The sequence below is a fragment of the Neopsephotus bourkii genome, unplaced genomic scaffold (genome assembly GCF_033783945.1).
Source record: "Neopsephotus bourkii isolate Nb327-2 ecotype Australia unplaced genomic scaffold, CSIRO-AGI_Nbou_v1 NB_1630, whole genome shotgun sequence".
NCBI classification, from domain to species: Eukaryota; Metazoa; Chordata; class Aves; order Psittaciformes; family Psittacidae; genus Neopsephotus; species Neopsephotus bourkii.
Window position 1 is genome coordinate 874399 of NW_026902105.1, and position 19811 is coordinate 894209.

General features: G+C 41.5%; 1 protein-coding gene across 2 annotated transcripts in view; it reads left to right on the forward strand.

Annotated features, from left to right (window-relative positions):
* Nucleotides 1-473: 473 nt before the first annotated feature.
* Nucleotides 474-19811, forward strand: part of MATN2 (matrilin 2) — a 70105-nt gene continuing 50767 nt past the window's right edge. For both annotated transcript variants that reach the window (XM_061373198.1, XM_061373199.1), the window contains exons 1-2: nucleotides 474-591; nucleotides 9552-9719. In XM_061373198.1, coding sequence (XP_061229182.1) covers nucleotides 9587-9719 — 133 coding nt within the window. In that variant the 5' untranslated portion in view covers nucleotides 474-591; nucleotides 9552-9586. The remainder of the gene's footprint in view (nucleotides 592-9551; nucleotides 9720-19811) is intronic.

The window sequence follows — 19811 nt, forward strand, 5'->3', positions numbered from 1 at the left end:
ACGTGACAGTAAGCCTGGCTCACCTCTGTCATTTGGAATGCCTTTAACTGACGTTTTTTTCCAGGAAACAGAAATCGCAGGAACAAAGCAGGAATTTTACTTGTTCATGCACAGTGAAAACTTAAATACTGATACAAACCCCACAGCTTTTTCCACCTGCACTACTGAGTGCACCGCTGTTGTGACAGCAGGGAAGCGACAGTCCTTTCTACCTGGCCCATTTATTTCACGCCTCCCTCTGCGAGTTCCCCGACAGAGGCTCCGGAGGCTCGCCGCGGTGGCAGACTCCCGCATGATTCACCGGGGACTGTTTGCCTTGGCCCGGAGGTCCTTGCGCGGGGAATGGGATTTCCATTCCCCAGCGTTTCCCTTGGTCAGCTTCCCTGGAAGGGAGCGCGGGCCCGGCCCGGGGAGCACGGCACTGGCCGGGGATGGATGCGGACGGCCCTGCCCTGAGCCGCCACACCAAACCCACACCGCTCTCCTCTAGCGGGTCCCCGCGGCCGGGGCAGACACTCCCCCGCAGCTACAGGAGCTGCCTTTGCAGAACAGGGAAAGGTCTGACGGGGAGGAACCGGCGGCGCGGCCGAGGTGCGCAGCGGGCGCGGAGCGGAGGGCCAAGACGGCACTACTGCAACCGGGAACCTGGGGAGGGCAGGAGGAGCGGGGCTGTCGGGAGGGAGAGTGTCCCCCGTCCCTCGGGGACAGACGGGAGGGCGCGGATCCCATGAGGGCCGTCGATCCAGTTTCTTCCCTGACGGCAGGCGGGAGTGAGCTAAAAGGCAGACCGTGTCCCTCACACGGGACAGGCGGGCAGAAGCGGGACCGCGTCCGTTACTCGGGGAGAGAGGGACGGAGCGGGACCGCGTCCCTTACACGGGACGAGCGGGACGGAGCAGGGCAAGAGCCCGTGTCTCTCACGGGCAGACGGAAAGGAGCGAGACCGCGTCCCTGACGGTGGCTGAGGAGATACGGGCGGCTGCGCCCCGGGGCCGTGCAGGGGGGCCGGCTTTGGGGGTCTAGGCAGGGCAGCCAGTGTCTTCCTAGCGGGCCGCCCCTTCCTTTCCCCTCAGTGTAGCTGAACTGGGCTCCTGCTGCTCGGGGACGGGGTTGGCGGGAGGCGGCAGCTCCCCTCAACCCGCAGCGCTCCCGGGGGGGGGTAGGAGGGGGAGCGCTGTCCGGAGCCGCGCCGAGCGGGAAGGAGGCGCTCCCGCACTCGCTTCTGGCCGTCGAGCGGAACGGCCCCGCCAGCCCCTCAGGTAAGCCCGGCTCTGCAGCTTGCTCTGCCGCGCCCCGCCTCTACCGCCGCCAGGCCGGCCCAGAGCGCCACGCCCGGGGCACAGGCAACCCCGCTGCCTCACTTGCCGCTCGGCGGGGCTCGCATCGCTGACACCTCCGGGCCTGCAGCAACCCCTGCCCCGGGGTTCCTGCCCCGCGGCGGCCGCACCCCGGTCGCGGGGACGGTCGGGGAGGGCTCCACGGGGAGTGGCGGCTGCAGCGCGGGCGTCAGGGGCCTGGCGGAGAGCGGGGGGCCGAGGCGAGGGGCCGCCGAGCGTTCTGGGGCTGGGTTAGATGCTCGCTGGGTCCCGCTGGAGGGGTTTGCTGCTCGTGTTTCAGCAGCGGGGGAAATGTTTCGTTTTCCTTGGGACTGCATGGTCTGAGCACTCTCCTCCCTGTGCATGCTTCAGGAGCTCATTTAACAGTGTACGTGCTGTAAGGGAAGAGTGCGCTGTATTTTAAAATCAGTGCAGAATCAGAGCCAAACTTTACCTAGACTTTACCAAACTTTATTTTTTTGTTACTGAGCGGCCTGCAGGTGTATCTTTACCAGCATCCAGCAGGACGGGATGCAGTTTGTATCACCTGCAGGTAGCTGCCCACTAGAGTAGTCACCTCTACCATGCAGGTGGGAGCTGCCTGGGCTTCCTGAGAGCAGTGCGTTTGCTGGAGATGGGAGGAGTGGGGTTGGTTTGCTGCATCTGATATACTTACCCTTGAAACCCAACTGAGATGGTGCTCTTTAAACTCATAAAACTTGCTGTGGCATATTTAATGATCACATGCTCCTGTTTCAGAAGAGTTCTTTCATGTCAGACTGGCTACTGTCACTGTTCAACCATGGGTTAGTGTTGACCGAGAGAGATGAATGCAACATCCAGATTTATATAATACTTCCTAAATGCTTGGGTTTTCTTTTGAGGCCGTTACTCAAGGGGTGAATGATTCTAACTGAGACCTGAAAAGGTGACATGCTGTGTTACGTGTCACAGCTGTGCTACTGTCAGGCAGCTGACTACTTCAGATGAAATTATTGTACTGAATTCCATAATAAATTCTCTGTAAATCAAGAGCTTAGTATCGTACACATCTGGCTTTTCCATAAAATCCTACAAAATCTTTCCTGAGTGATAGACTCCTCACAGAGATGTGTCAGCTTTAAGCACCAGATTTTTAAAAACTTTTCCTCTGTAGTGTATATCACTATGATTATAATTCACCAAATTAAGTTTGATTTATTTAATAAGAAAATGTAGCACTCAATTACACAAAGCTGCAGCTAAGATCCTCAACCTTGCACTCTTATTCACATCTAATTACTTTACATGAGTCTTTCCACTGACTTCACTGGGATTTCTTATGGCAAACTAACACACACTCTAGTGCTTATGAGCTGGGACCCTGGGACCCAGCTGTATAATAGTAAAAGATGTTTGAATCATCCGGGCAAACTAGGGAAAGGCTAATCAGATCTAAATACTCCCCCTTGACTTAGAAACTATCTCCAAGGGAGGGTAAAACACTAAGCACTGCTATTTAATTATAATCTGGGCATCATTAACAAGCTCCTTTCATATTTTATACTCATTGCTGGACTGTGTTTTCATTATGAGCAAGGAGTATTTGGAATGGAGTGGTTTTAATCCCTGAATTATTATTTTACACTGGTGCTGGTACTGGGGTCAGTGTGGGTTTACAGATAAGTTTTAGAACTGATGTATTGGGTTTTGTTAAGAAAAAAAAAGCCTTTCCATTTGCAATTACCAGTCTGTTATGGTTTGTGACTGTACTTCACAGACACAAAACTAAGCAGCCCACATATGTATTATATGTCATATAATATACGCTTTCATATAAATACCTACTCTACATGGTAGAACTGAAGTTTCTCAGTTTTCCCATGCTACTCTTCTGGGAACATTGTGGAAACTCTGATGTCTAGATCAGATTTGGAACCAGAAAGTGCAAATGAGTCTTCCCCAAAGATAATGAAAAGGCCTATTGTCCAAGTGGCAACTGAAGAAAATCCTGACATGGAGATTGATGCTGTCATAAAATAAGAATTCCCGCTGCTAAAGCTTGCTGTCTGACCACTGGAAACTATGCAGAGTAAACCATACTATGGGTGCACTGTTCTACAGCGTCACTGTTAACTTGTATATGATGTGTCTGAAGTGACTGAAATGATCGTCAGCTTCAGCTTTGAGCAGGGCTTGGACCTGATGAGCTACAGAGGTCTGTTCTAAGCTTCTATAATTTAGTAGTTTCTAGTTCTATGACAGTGGCAGCAGGAAGTCTATGATTTAAATGAGTGACTTACTTAAAAATAAGTAATGGATCCGTTAATGCTCTTTACTGCATTACAGTTCCAGAAAATTAAATCATAGTAGTACATATACACTAAGCCCTTTAGATAACTGAGTCCATTGTGTAAAAGTCCTACTGTGATATTTACATCTCACAACAAAATTCAGTGCTCATCTTTGCTCTTTCTGATACATTCTATGTTTCAGTGTGCAAATTCATAAAGATTTGTGTGTGCTTACCTGACTTCTGTACTTGGATAGGCAAACTGTTCTTCCACCATCCCCAGTGCTCTTCTAATGACTTCCAGAATGTGGTTGCCCTCTTGTATCCTGTAACACCTTCATGCTACACTCTGCATATGGGTACTCATGTACAGTGTTGGCTTTGTAGAAATGTTCGGCTGACTACCAAATGTTGTCATTCATCTCCCTTCTATGAACTGCTCTATAATGCATTTTGGATCTTCCCTTTACTGTTTCAAAATCTAAGTTAATTTCCATTGTCACATTTGATTATATTACTTCAGGATACAACTCAGCTGAGAGCATTTGTAGCAGTAGTCAGAATAATTAGGTACTGATGGAGTTTCTTTCAGTTGCAGATCAACTAGTACAATGCAGAGGCACCTCTCTGCATTATACAGAGCACTGGAATAGCCTTTTAGCTGCTGAGGTAGGAATATGTGCTGGATGAGAAGGACCATATGAAAGAGCAGGAACCAAAGGTGGAAGGCTGTGAATCTGTGGTTGTCATCCTCCTCCATCATTATGCAGACATGTCTAGAACAGGCAAATTGCCATCACATGCTAAGATCATGCCCTTTTGCAGACACAAAACAAAATGTGGCCATAAAACTTCCTGTCAGGAAGAAGACCTTCATGGACCCATTCAAAGAATTTGACCCAGTCATCTTGTGTTGGAGTACACACCTTCTGCTCCTTAACCCACTGTAGATCTATCTGGATTACTCTTAGTGTCTGGACACTCATTATTTTAGATTGGTAAAAGACTGGTGTTGCCAAGTCAGCAGTTATATTATTGTGGTGGCTTGCTCTGCTACTATGAAAGCTGCTTGCATTTGGGTTGTCTGCCTCAGAGCACACCTGCATTAACAACTGACTTTGAGATAATGAGTTTCTCAGGTTCATTTGATACTACTGACAGCACGAATAAGTTAGACTCTTAAAAGGAGCTAAAGAATGTGTTAACAAGGACATACCAGTCTGCTTTGCAGGATTTGGTGTGGTAGTGGGTTATATGCTCATGTGCACATACTGCCGGCCATCAGGGTTGAGGAGCAAATAAGGAATTTACAAACTTGGAGCACCTGCAACCTGTTTTCTTCTTCATGGTTTTAGGTTATTTGGTTATCTCACCAATGATTATTGGTGAGATGCAATTGACAGCCATGATTTAGGGGAGTTCTACCTGTCCTGTGTTGCTGAGCCTGGTGAAGGCCTCCTTGTGCAGCAAGGAATTGCAGAAAATCCAGTGTGTCATTTGGTAGAACAGGATGAGAGCAGAGCACTCCTTTGTAAGGCTGAAGGCAAGATGGTGCTTCCTGCAGTTGTGCTAAATATCCTCCTGATTATGGCCCCCTGCCCCAATGCCATACCTGCATGGCTAGGGACAGATATGATACTGGACTCTGTGGGGCTCTGTAGCTATTTTTCAGAAATGGAAAATGCCTCTCTCAGCAACTGGTCCAGAAAGATGAAGGAAATTATTAATACTGTATGTCCTGACACCCATACCACACAGAGTGATTTTATGAGTAACGGACTAGTAATGCATGTGCTGGCTTGTGGATAGTAAAGTATCTTGGAACAAGTTGTAAGTGATAGTTAACAGGGCTTTACCATGCCTGATGCCCTTGGGTTTGTATCATTTCTGAGGTGATGGGATTGAGAATGAGATATTTTGTGGCTTTCATGTAATAAGAGCTCATTCTATTTCCAAGTAACTCACTGTGCTTGTTAACTTGGGGACACAGACTGATTTTGTTGGCTTGTACAGATCACTTGCTGTTCCTTTAACTTGAGTAAAAGCCTTTTGATTTGATCACAGTTTCTTAAAAATGGGTACATATAGGGAATGCTGAAAGAACTTCATAGTATTTTCCCCTTTTATGCACTTACATTTTTTATAACTTAAAACCACTGAAGTTGGATCTGCTGACAGCTTAATGAAAATAAATGGCTGTTTCTTCTAACCATCAAACAGGGAAAACTGATGGCAGCTTCTGCAGTGGCAATAACTGCTGCCTCTGCTGTTTTTTCTTGTCTTCCCTTTCCTTCCCATCTATAATGAGAAATTACATATGGTTCAAGAGAGGGGTTATTATCTGCAGTTATTAAAGGTGTTGATGTTCCAGGTAACTGCTGAGAATTTGCCCTTCTGTGCATTGTGCCAGTTTTTTTTTTGGCAGATGAAGAAGGTGGAGATGTAGGGGTTTGTGGAGTTCATGTTTCTGATTTAGCCACCCAGAAGAGTGGGAGACATGAGCTGAAACATACTACTACTCTGTTTTTACAATTTCTTTAGCATGACCTGCCCAGCAAAAATAAGTACATTTTTAAGGTACCTGAATGAAAAAAAAAGGTGGCCTTCCAGACTAATGGGAGGGTTTCTGGATTCTGCATGAAAGAACTTTTCCTGAAGTAAGAGATGGAAGGACACTGACTTCAGCATAAGCTGCAGAGCACTTCTTCGCTCTTCACATTATTTTAGAATTATCATAGTGAAGAGGACAACCTTAATAAAATGCACAGTGCAGTGGAGAAAGTAATTTATCACCATTTACACTCAATATTTAGTAGTGTCTCTGTCCAAAACAACTATCAGTCCATTATGAGAAGACTGCCATGGACAGATATTTGAAAGGGTAGAAAAAGGCTTCTGTTTTTGAGTGCTATCCATCAAAGAAGATAAGTATTTTAAAGATGAAGTTCTGATTTCATTTTTCAGTATTCTTACACTGTACTTCATGAAAATTGAAAATCCGTAAAAAGTATTCTGTTTCATGGGTGTATAGCTAAGCGAAGCAGGGGTAAAATTGATAAGAAAACACCATGGAAACATCTAGCAGTCAGTTAGGGAGCAAGAGAAGCCTGAAAAGAGCAGGAGAGTCTGTATATTTACTTCCCATCTTCTAGGAGAATCTCCTCCTTTATATCTTCTAGGTAGCTGCAGATACTGCAAAGCAGCCCTCACCAGACTGTACTGTGAGCAGCAGTTACTTGTTCTCTATTAGCAGCTTTTTTACATAGCCAGTAAAACTGTTTGCTGCACTGGCTACTCCAAGGTTGCTGTGAAAGCCCTCCATAGAACCCTTATCTTCCCCTCTCCATGGGTGGAAGCTAGTGGAAGCCACTGCATCTGGTGTTTAACCTGGTTGAGCCCTATGGACTGTCACACCTCTTCTTGGTGTCCTTTGCTTTTGAGGTGTATGGGAGGCAGTTAACTCCCAGTGGTGTAATACTGAATGATCCTCTTACGGCAGCTGGAATTGAAGTGCTTGAAGGTAGCCACGAAAGTATGTGTTTGTAAGCCTGGTACTTTGGGAATGTGTTCTTGGCTGGTAGAGCAAGGGTTAGCTAGCATGTGAAGGCTGTGCCAGCAGCCTGGCTTAGCCTGCTGAGAAAATGAGGTGTTAAATACCAAATGTGGTGCAATAAACACCATCCAACTTCTAAGAGTGAAGACAGGACCGTGCAGAAGACCCAGAATATAGAGAACTATGGGAGGGAGGACTGTATGTGGAGAAGCTGTGCAACCACAATATTACTGGTCATGTAAAAACGTGAGCAGCAGTGGACACAAATATGTACATGGAATAGAGCAAAGTACAAGTCCAAACTATAATCACCTCAGGAAGGCAGCACAGAAACGTTCAGTGTGGATGAAAGGGTACAACAGCCTTGGACCAGTGTCAGCTCTTATCACACACACAGCCTTTGGCTTTGGGAAGGAGGGATGAGTTAGGGAACTGGTAACTATGTAACAGCCAAGTAGCCCTCTTGACCAAACTCTCATTCCTGGCTCCTGTGACAGAATCATAGAACCCTAGAATAGTTTGGGTTGGAAAGGACCTTCAGATCATCTATTCCAACCCCCCTGCCATGGGCAGGGACACCTCACACTAAACCATGTCACCCAAACACCATGACAGCCTTGGTAAACATACTTCTCTATGCTCCTTAGTTCTCTGAGCATGGCTTCTATGTTTCTGAAACATTGGTGCTAAAACTGGCATGTGTCCTTGAGGTCCCTTTGCCTTGTGTGTTGAAGGAGCAGGCCAGGCAGAGAGAAGGCTGCCTTGCACAGTGCTGTGGTTGTTGATGATATTCTGGGAAATGAGGAGACAACCTGGAGGAAGTTTTCATTGATAATCTCCAGCAGTAAGAACTGTTGCCTCCAGCAGAATGTTGTTCCATTTTCAGTGGTGCGTGCTGTTTGCAGTGTCTGTTTGTTTCTGACTAGAGCACTTGGAAATACTCTACCAGTAATACCATCCAGGTGTCCATGCTCCTCGGGCTCCAGAAATTTAATTTTTTGTGGCCACTGTTATAAACACCAGCTATTTACATCTCTTTACTGGTTTGAATGTCCTTAAATTATATATTGCCTGTTATTGGATAATATTGAATGTTTAAGCAAAGTTGGGCATTTTGAGTGAAAAAACTCAGTGCATTTTGTTCTCTAGGTGTATATACTGAACTGTGTGCTCACATTTGGGGATGTTGAATAGGGTACACAAAAGGAAAAAAATAGATCGATAGACCAAAACATAGATCAATCTGTAATGGTTGTGTGGGACAGACTGGAGAATAATGTATAAAATCTTTTTATTAGACAGAAAATATTTACTCAGAATTCTCTTTCTTCACTGGGTACCTCATGGTGGGGAAAAAATCCTCTGAACATCTCCATTTAGTTGTCTTCTGTTACAGATCTGTAATTCTGTCTGCTTATCCACTGTTGGACCCTACTGAAATTGTTTTCAATGTGGTAGTTATTTAACCAAGAATTACTGTTAAAATTTCTACTGCTTCTAAAATTTCCACTCAGTTTCAGGTAGAACAGTTCTTTGTTGTGAGAGCAGGTAGTTTTATTCATCTCTCCTGTTAGCTCCTGTTAGATAGGAACAATAAGTTTGGGGGGAAGGTAGAAGGAATCGCCATCTGAGGAAGCCCACCAACAGGGGACATGGCCAGAAGATGAGCCTTTCGAATGTTAGTGTTAGCTTTCTATTTGTGGGCAGGGTCAGCTATGGCTTTTGATGGTGTGTTAACCAACTCCTGATCAGGAATCATCTCTTAGTCTAGGAATTTTGCCTGTCACCTTGTTCCTCTCTATGACAAAATTTCTCCACAGTCTATGGCAAGCTCATTGCCAGTCCTCAGAAGTTTCCTTGAGTAAACAAGATTCATTCTGCACTGTTATCTTCATGATTGCATCTAGGGACAGTCTCCTGAAAAGGAAACATGAGCTGTCACCAGTTTGTATTTATAGTTGCCGTTTCTGGAATATATTCCCTTCTCTTGTTTCAGTTCTCCAAGATTCTCTGAAGCAGGTATCCCTCAGCCTACAAGAGCCATTAAACTTCTGAAAAAATACAAAAGAGGGCTGAGTAGAATAATGAAAATATATTTGTGTCCTCCTCAAGCCTGTTTATGCTGACAGGTTGGCTGAAACGAGGTTTCTGCTTTGAAAATAATTATTATGAATTCTTTAAAAAAAAAGATACATTTTAAATAGTCACTTTGAACTTCAACTAGTAATACAAACGCTATGCAAGATCTGCTAAGTGCTACTTTATTATGTAGATCTTTCTTGACAGTGTAGGTATTATCCAAGCCAGTATATCTGCATGTTTGCATATGATGGGAGGGAAGCAGTGCAGCTGAGTGGCTGACATGGTTACATGTGTAATCAAAGAGCTCATCTCCTCTCCCTTGTTACAGTTTCACATCCTTGACTGTCCTTCTATTTCTTGAAGATGAAGAAAATGATTGTCTGCTTCCTTCTGCTGTTTGGACACACTCTGCTTTCCACTATCTTTGTCATGGCAAAAGATCTCCCTGGACGACAATTCACCCAAAGAAGGGATGTTAACTCACAATCTTTACTAGGTAAGTTACAAAAATACCCCCCAAACCAACCCACAACCAAGCCAAACATCACCACCAAAAGCCGTCTCAAATAAAATTATAAAAGGCATGAGCAGCTGGCCAAACTTGGCTGAGTTAGGTAATAATAAAAAGAAGATTGCCTTTTGCAATGAATGGAATATGAAGAAGTTTGTTGACCAGTTAGCAGCTGCTGAAAAAAGGTGTTTACTTTTGGGGTACTAGATCTACTTTATGTAAGTGACATGAAATAAATACATGCAGGACTGTTGTCTTGGGAAAAATACCTCCTTTTCACTGTTTAGAGAAATTACATATTGGTCCATGGAGGCTCTGTCAAAGCTGCCTTTTACCATGCCAACAAGTTTTAGCTGTCTGTATGTATGTTCTTTGCATAAAAATAATTGAATGGAACTCAGTGGCTATTGAATTAAGGCTTGTCATTACATGACTTGATGCCAGGTTAATTTTATTTGTAATGAGTAGCTCATTTTTCCTCATTTTTTCTCTTTTGTCAAAAATCTGGGGATAGAATCTAGCAGTTTTAGCCTGCAGCTGTCGTATTTTAAAACATGAGGTTCATCTCTCTCATCGATCATTGCCTGTTTGTCATCAGGCAGTTTGCGGGTCAACTTTTTCATCTGCTAATAGTTGGTGACTTAGAATCATTTTCTTTTGCTCATTGTTTTAATTAATTGTCAGATTATGAAAACAGCATGGATAGGGTTTGGACGCAGACCATCATTAGAGCTTCGTGATACACATCAATAGCAGATCTAATCTGATATCTCTCTCCAGCCACTGGAAGATGTTAAGTGGCCTAACTCCCTATAAAGGTCACCTAACCTAGCTGAACATGAGGAATTTGAAATTTCCTGCGGATATATTGGGAAAAAAGAAGAAGCAACATGAGAGATTGCTTGACAGAGAGAGGAGCACCAAGTTTTATCAATGAAACTCTTCTCCAAACAAAACATCATCCTTTAAATATGTAAAATTCCGTAAAGTACCATTCATAACGTCCTTCGTTAACTTGAAAACCCTGGTTTTCAGTTCCTATAGAACAAATTTAAGCCAAATGATAACACATTTCTGTTTCTTATTCACTTTTCTCAAAACTAATAGATGTGGTCTTGAGAAACTTGGGGTTTTTCAGCTGAAGACTGAAAGCCACAGCCCTGGAGATCTAGTCCGTTGAAAACCATGGATGTGGAACAGCAAAGAGAAATACCTACATTCGTGCCTTACTCAGCATGGCTCTCAAACTTTCTAAAATCCTGAATTCTAAAATGTAATTAAGCAGCATCCCCTCCTGAATATTTTAGGGTCCCCAGCAAATAGCCTATGTAAGCCTACTACTTTAAGAAAACAATTACCCATCTCACTAGAAAATGAAGGCAATTGCAAGGTGTTATGTGGAGAAACTAAAAGGTGCCACATTTCCTTGCTTGCCTTTTCTATATATATTTTTTTTAAATTGTGTTTGTAGCCTCTTTTTCATATTGTAAATAGTGGAAAATATATGAAAAGAATTAGCACATGATATAAATCAAAATGTATAGATACAATTATTTCTTTCTTCTTTCAAAAGACAAGCTATTTGTGGTCCCTGCATCTGGAAAATTCTGGATAGCCGTTCAGTTTGCCATGTACAGGATGCAAATAGTTCTGGCAGCTCTGACTGGAAGAACCTTTTCAAGACATTAAATGATGCAAGAAACTTGGGACATTCTCTGGTCCAGCCCATAAAAGTATGTGGCAGTTTGGAGTCAGACTCTTAGGCCTTGTGTTCTTTTACAATAAATTAGGTCACCTGCTTCAGATTCAGCAGTGGATATGAACAGTGGCATGGTGAAAACGTGCCTCTCTGTAAAGAACAGAATGTGTAAAATGCATGCCACTCCGCTGGAAAGCTGTAGTGTTCCTTAAATTACATGAGATAGAACTGGGCCAAACCATGATTTCAGTGGTATAGAGTCTATTAACTTAATAAAATCACTACAGAATTGCAGTAATTTAACAGGCATTAGAAGCTGTCCCCTTCTACATAATATGTATCTTATAAACAGTGATGATGACAATTGCTGCTGTCATGGAAAGATGTGGTTGGCAGGCATAAGGGAGCAATAGAGCTGCAAAGAACCAAAAGATACCTGGAAAAGTAATAAAAGTTCAAGTTGGGGTTTTTTTTAGCTTTGCATGGAGGTCTCTGTTTTTAGGACTAAAATGCAGGAGAATGCTGTGCAGATATTAGTTAGCATTCAAATATTTTTATTCATTTTTTCTTCATTTTACCAATTTTTAAAACAAAAGCATACTGCTGTGATAACTGTTTACTGGTAAAATGTTAATAGTGTCCATGTAAAAGTGCTCCAGGAAACTGACAACATACATAAGCAAAATGGAATGGATGAGAAATCCCATGGAATTGTCCACACAGACAAAAAAGTACTTTGAGATGCAGCTTTAGGTGGACTTGCTTTTTCAGCAGCCATGACCTAATACTTCATAGATTTGTTAATTGCCTCATTAGGACTAATAGTTTAGGCATTTTAATGAAGGTTTCAGAAGGAATGAGGTTCTCTGTTTTTTCTTTATCCCCAGTCTTTCTGTTAAGCCTGAGTATGTGTTGTTTTAATTTAGCAGATCTTTGCAGAGTTTACTGTTTAAAATTATTATTGCTATATCTAATGATTTCTATTAAAAACATCTGAAACCCTTTGTGCAAGGATTGATTGGACATACAGGTTTTGTAACTCTTTGTATGTGGCCCTTGAAAGCTAAATTGCTTTGCAGGTTTTTCTTTCTTTAAACACGGAATTAAATTCGAAGTATTTAAAGCTTGTCAATCATACTAATTTAATTAAATTTGTCATTATTTTCCTAAATCTTTCTCACAGCATTTCAGTTGTAGAACATGTGCAGTTGCTTTAGGGATAGAAAGTATATCTGTATTTCCCAAAATAACAGGGTTTGTATTAGATTGCTGGAAAATTTTGATATAATGTTGGTGTACTTATGTTCTAAAGGATCATTTCCATAGTTTTGCAAGACCTTGTGAAATAACAGAAAGAAATAGGATTGTGCATTTGTCTTTCTTGTGGCAGAGGGTGGTTACCTCTCCCCTTCCGTGATATATGAACTAAATTTTGCCTTCTCTTTCCCCTCATCAGTAATTTAATCCTGAGTACTGGATTTTTGGCCTTACAGTGATTCTGTAAAGGAAATTCACCTTTTGTTTTAGAATATTCTCTTTTAAAGACTTTTATCAGCATTCTGAAGAATTTTTACTTAACTCTCTGACAAAACCATTGCTCCTGCTGGGCACAGCTGATTTGTTAGATCATACACAGATCACTGAAAGCACATTTTGTCAGCTTAGCATTCATTTTTGGATACTAAAGAAAAGCAGTAATGGAAATACACTTGCTACATGGTTATAAAGATAAAATTATGTCTGTTACATTAACTAATTCCATTCAGATATAACTGAAATAGACTTCTGCACCTGAGCAGACTGATGAAGATCTGTGTCAGTTACCCAGAGTGGTGATTTACATACCATGATTTCAAGGCCATGGTCAGAGGTCCACAGCATCTTTCGGCAGGTTCCATGTTCAGAAGCAGTGTGTGCCCAGTCCTTGCAAGATGTGACTTTTTTTTGGTGTTTGATGTTGGCAGGGATTTTGGTGGAGCAGATTTAGAACTTTTGCGTTACTGCATCTTAATCAAAGCAAACCAAGGTTTCAGCACTGTGGAAAAAATAATGGAATAACAAGTTTTTGTGATTTTGGTGTTTTTTTTTTCCTCTCGGCGAACTCTATTCTTGTAAACTGGGCATGTATTTCATGTCACATGGGCATATTTTTTTGAAGAGCTCTGATGTGGATGCATGGGAATAATTGAATAAGTTGTAGAATAATATTCTAATAACATTCCTTCTGTTCCTTAGGAAAGAATACCTGGTTTTGAAAACAACTATTTATGTGAGAAGAAAAGCTAATTTAGGGGATGTTCTTTTAGATGATACATGATACCAGAAAGAAGAAACTACAAGAGATTAACTGATGTTGCACAAAATTGAAACAGAGAGGGGAAAGGAGGCCAAGAAGGAAATGTACTTGGCTCCTGTTTAGCAGAAACTGCTGCTGAATGCAAATGTTCCTGCGTGTGTTTAATTATATTTTGCGACAAAATATGTAATGATTTATCTCATGGTTGTACATATATGATTCCACTAATAACATGAAGGGAAGCAATATGAAGTACACTGAGTGCTCACTAAATTTATGAATCACTCACTACAGTCAGTTAAAATTATTCCAAACATTCTTCTATCATAGAATCACAGAATGGTTTGGGTTGGAAGGGACCTTATACATAGTTGAGTCCCAGTCCCCTGCCACAGGCAGGGACGCCTGCCACTAGACCAGGTTGCTCAAAACCCCACCCAATATAGCCTTGAATGCTGCCACAGATGGGGCAGCCACAACTTCTCTGGGCACCCTGTGGCAGCGCCTCACTGCTCTGACATTAAAGTATTCCTAATATCTAATCTAAATCTCCCCTTTTTCAGCTTAAAGCCATTCCCTCGTGTCCAATCACATGCCCTTGTAAAAAGTCCCTCTCCAGATTTCTTGTAAGCCCCCTTTAAGGCATTGGAAGGCTGCTCTGAGGTATCCCTGGAGTCAGGTTAAGCAACCCAGTTCTTAAGCTTGTGTGTGTGTAACTTCAGGACTCAAGAACAGTATCAGGGTAACCATTCTGGGATTAATGTGTTATGAAGGTAAGTATGTGACAAAAGTGAGTCTGGTTGGTGATGCTTGTGTGGAGTGCGGATAAGATTTCTGTTTAGTTTTGGTTGCAGTCATTGTACGTTTGTACACTAAGAGCTGCCTACAGATCTCTAAATCCAGCTAATGTGGACTGTTGAACCAACATGTGATAACTGCTTCAAGAAACTCATTCATATCTTCAGCATATGTGTGTATGTGTTGTTTCCTCACATAAATGCAACCCCGGCAAGTATTTTGTCCTCAAACATGTTAAGTAGACTCATAGTAACTGAAGTCTGCATTGTGATTGAAGTCAGAATTGTATCTTGGTAACTGCATTGTGTGTTTGACATACTATGTTGGTATAGTATTTTAGGGCCACAAAAATTATCAGAGGGATGGAGCATCTCTCCTACAAGGAAAGGCTGAGAGAGTTGGGGTTGTTCATCCTGGAGAAAAGAGTCTAGGGAGATCTTATTGCAGCCTTTCAGTTCTTACAAGGGGCCTATAAGACAGACGGGGAGAGACTTTTTAGCAGGGCCTGTTGCGATAGGATGAGGGGTGATTGATTAGTTTAAACTAAAAGAGGGGAGATTCAGGCTGGATGTGAGGAAGAAGCTTTTACCGTGAGAGTGGTAAAACACTGGCACAGGTTGCCCAGAGAGGTGGTGGATGCACTGTCTCTGGAGACATTCAAGGCTAGCCTGGATCTGGTTCTGAGCAGCCTGATCTAGTTGGAGATGTCCCTGCTCATTGCAGGGCGGTTGGACTAGAAGACGTTTGAAGGCCCTGTGCAACCCAAACTATTCTGTGATTTGATGACATCAAAACTATTTCAGGCAGTAGTTAGGGGTAGAAAGAGGTTGTAAATTACATCTTTTGAATAACCACTTATTTAGTTAAAATATAACCAAACTTTTATAAAGATAAAAGGTAATCAAATATGTACCCATTTAGACTCTCTCTAATCAAGTGTGAAATTTAATATTAATAGAGATGTGTTATATTTGGAAAGAGAACAAAGCATTTTAGTCCGTGAAATCATCTTTCTTCCTTCTGAGGTGTGTAGGTACATCTTACAGTCATTGTGCCTCAAGGCAATATTAGCAATTGAGCGCTTTGCTTCCCAGTAGTGATTATCCCAACAGCTGAGAGGTCTCCCATGGATTTTACGCCCTATCTTGAAACTTAAGCTTTCATTGTAATCTCTCAAAATAGCATTCACTTTTAAGCATCTTAATGAGCTATTCAGTAATTAATTTTATATGGGATATAACTTTCTAGCAGCACAAAAAAAATTCTTGTATTTATTTTATTTCTTGTCTTTATTTTGTGTTTCCTCTAACAGAGCCTTTTTCCATCCTTCCTTTCTTCTGTCTTCTCTTTGCTTTGTTTTCTTATCTTTTATATTTCCCCCTGCCCCCTTTTTTTTTTAAATTCATTTGGAAGTTCTCCACAAGAAGTAAAGAATAGCTGCTGCTACAGAAAGAGTCATACTAAATTGATAATGCTCTTTGTATTTCTGAAATTGTTTGCTACACCCCCCACATATTACTGTGAAACACCATTTTTGTTTGAAAAAGTTTACTTTGACAGTAATTCACTGAGTAAAATTACACACTGGTTTTATGTATATATTCTCAAAGAGCTCAAAGCCTCCACTGTGTATTTTGTTATGAAGGAAGGTAAGGCCAAAAGAAAGAATACTGAATGCTCAAAAGTAAGGTGGTTTTGGCTTCATTGTGAGTACTTCAGCTTAATAATTAAAAAAGCACATATGTGCAAAATTAACTTGAAAATCCTGGAAAAAGCATTTGCATAACTTGAGGAACATCTTATTTTATAGGCATGGGTGGGTAATAGGACACTATTGTGAATTAAGACAACATGCCTTTAGATTGATTTGGAAGCTAGAAGACACCGTCTACTTACTTAAGTACTGCTGAAGTGGTAGAACAAATGGTTTGCCAGTGGGCACGATGGACCACATACTTTGAGGTGAGGAGGGAATGGCATATTTCACTATCCTATGGTGCTGTTTCTGAAACTCTTCTGGAAAATAATCTAATCCTTAGACCATTACCAATGGATAGAAATATAAGGTGTCAGGTCAGCTGATCAATGAGTAATGTTGAGGTTGCTAACAGCTTTCCCTGTAAACAAAGTCATGGTGACTTCAGAAAAAGTATGGATAGGAGTTTTTAAAATGTTAAGCTAATGCCTTGAAAGCAGAACAGCACAAACTCATTGAGGGCACATATTTTCCACTGAATTTTCTACACTGCTTCCAACAGTTATTTACTTCGTCTGTTTGTTCCTTCTGTAATAATTTTTGTGTCCTTCCAACAGTACCCCAAGTAGCTGTAGTGTAGATGTTGTTGCTGCTAGCACTGGCATGGTGGAATCAGGATGCTTCATCCTTCTGTCCAGGTGTTCCCTTGCCTACAGGGGAAAGCAAGCCACTCCCTGGTCCTCCTGACCATGAAAGCAGGTTTTACCCCTGTCAGGAAACCCAACAGTTTCCATCTCAGAACAGCTGAAATATGTAAAAAGAACTAAGAAACTAGAGAGTATCCCTACACCATAGTTTGATTTATGCCAGAGATGACACCAGTCTCAGTAAATAAATGAGTAAATACTAGGAGTCAGTTTTGGGACTATGGAATTAGAGAGACTTCATGTTAATAATGACTTTGTTAGTTTGGAAAGGATGACAGGGAAGGAATAGAAATAGTGAGGTGAAATGAGAACAAGAAAATGGACCCTCCTGCAGTGGCTGATAAAGAAGCATTTGCATGTAGAAGGAAATGGGAATCTGTAGGCAAGAGTCTCCTGCTATACAGTTCTTCCAGAAGTTTTGGAAGTTCAGGAAAGATTTTGTCAGAGGCAGTAATGAAATGTCTGGAGGCTCTGTTGCATTTAGAGATTGTTCCCAGATGAAGAAATTTGTAAGGAGGAATGGGTGAGCTGCCAAACTCATAATGAATCTTTGTGTTATGGCCAGAGGCCTGTGAGTGTGGGGAAAGGCTCAGAGCAAGGGTGGGGCCAGGGAGTATGGGGGCACGTCTTGGGCTCAGGGTCTGTCCAGACCTGTCAAGAGGTGGAGTCACCTGCAGAACCAAGTGCAGCATGTATATGCACCAAGAAGGGGGTACTAAACAGTTTCTAATGTTTGCTTCAACACCCAAAAACAATACCTGAAAAGCACCATACCATCCTTTTTCTTTGAATTAAAATGAGAAAAAAGAAAAAGAGTGATAGCTAACTTGCACAAAATGTCTCACTAGAGCCAAGAAATGCTTGGAATTACTGCCATTCTTCATTTACTCTAGGCAACAACCACAAAATGTGTTTTCCAAACAGGAGCAACATTATATTAACTGCTGTGTACTTCATGCTTGATCTTTGCAAAAGAAGCTACTGCAGTTTCCTAGAAGGTGTATGTAGGTAGATACAGATATGTCTTTCTTCTCATCTTAGTGTTTTACTTTTTGGTATATTTATGAATTAATTGCAAGTTTGAGTATTCTTTGCTTGTATGATTGTAGGGTAAGATTAAACCTTCTCGATGAACTAAGAAATTATCTGGAAATATCAGAGAACCTGTCAAACCCAATATTTCTGTCTGGATATTTAGCTATGGAAAAGCATAGTTCTGGAATTTAAGAACAAATATTTGACACCTATCAGGTTCATACATTTTGAAACAAATTTGGTAGCAGTTATACTGAGATTTATAACGAAAGAAGTTCTAAAGAAAAGAGAGGCAAGTAAGGTTGAGGGCTAGGGGGGAAAAAATGGCAAAGAAAGGAGAGAAGTTTAAGAAGTTTTATAATATGTTAGCTGGAAGAATAGTATTCTTATTTAATTCTGAGTGAAGACTTTTGTTCTGTTACTTGAAGATAAAGTCTAAAAGTAAACCTGGTGTTATTGCTGGCAGTATTACAGGACATGTAATATTTTTGTATGTACGTTACCGTGAAGTGAGCTAAGAAACACAATATATTAAGCCTTAAAATTGCCATTAATGCATTGCCTGCTCAGGCAATAGTTCTTCTATAACCTCATTATTTCTTAACTGATCTCATTCTTCCTTTTTGCTTAAATTGTCTTACTCTATAGCAAGAATCTTCATGGAACTAATATTTACTTGTTATGAATTACTTTTTCAATATCTTAACTTTCTTGTATTATTTAGCTGCCTTTAGCATCTATCTATTCACATGTATTAGGATAAAGACATACATAGCCAAATAAGTAATAACCAGACTTAAAAAAGTATTAAGGAGTCATAAAGATGTAGGACAACAACAGAAAATAACTCAGTTTTAAGCAATGATCTTTTCAAGGGAGCTGGCTTGCAAAAACTTTTGAAAAATCACCATCTGATATATCTGGGTCCTTTGAGTATGTTCAGTTTAAATATCCCAAATGGAAATGTTTCAGGAAGTTAAGCGGAGCTAGGGAACATTCTTGGGCATTGGGATTCCACTGTTAATTGTTGCTGTTTAATTGCTGGAGCTGTCTCTGGCTCCCAGTGATTAGCACTCCCCAAGCAATTCCTTCCCGTGGTTCAGAGGCTACAGGGGGATGGGGATTATTCCCAGTAGACAGCTTGCATATAACCACTCAATTTTAGAGGAAAGGTGAGTTTAATATTGTGAATGCAGGCCAGCTGGCCTCTGAGCATAGATTGTACCTTAGACTGCTCTCTGGCACTACACCAGTGGTTTGAAATGGTCTGCTTTGGTACTATTAAATACCCTGACCTTACAAAGTGCTTATATCCACGTTGCTTATTAGAATGGGTCCCTGGCTTGTGCCCATATCATGCCTGGGGATTGTTTGAGAAAATGTTAATTGTCCTAGGACAAACAATACTAGGAACTGTTCTAATGATTTTACGGCCTAGAAGAGTCAATTCCAATGCCCAGGAAAACTCCCTGATGCTGCTTTAGTTATATTAAGGCAATGTATCATTAGTTAGAAATAAGCTGAGAGGGTACAAACACACTCTCAGAAAAAGAACCTTGGTGGATGAGCAAAGTCAGAGCAGTGAGAGCTTTGTCAAAGCCAAAGTAGGTGTCCAGGATTGCACGTCATTTGCTTTGAGAAAGGAGTCAAAGGAAACCAGCAGGGATCAGGGAAAATAATAGAATTTTCAGCTTTAGGGGAAATTAAGATGTCTAATGTGAACTATCAAGTTTTACGTATCTGTCTGTAATTGGATCCAAGCAAGATTCTTCCAAGTAGAACTGAAATTATCTTGCATTGTTTATTTTGCAAAGGTGGCATCACTGTAACTGTCATTTACAAACAG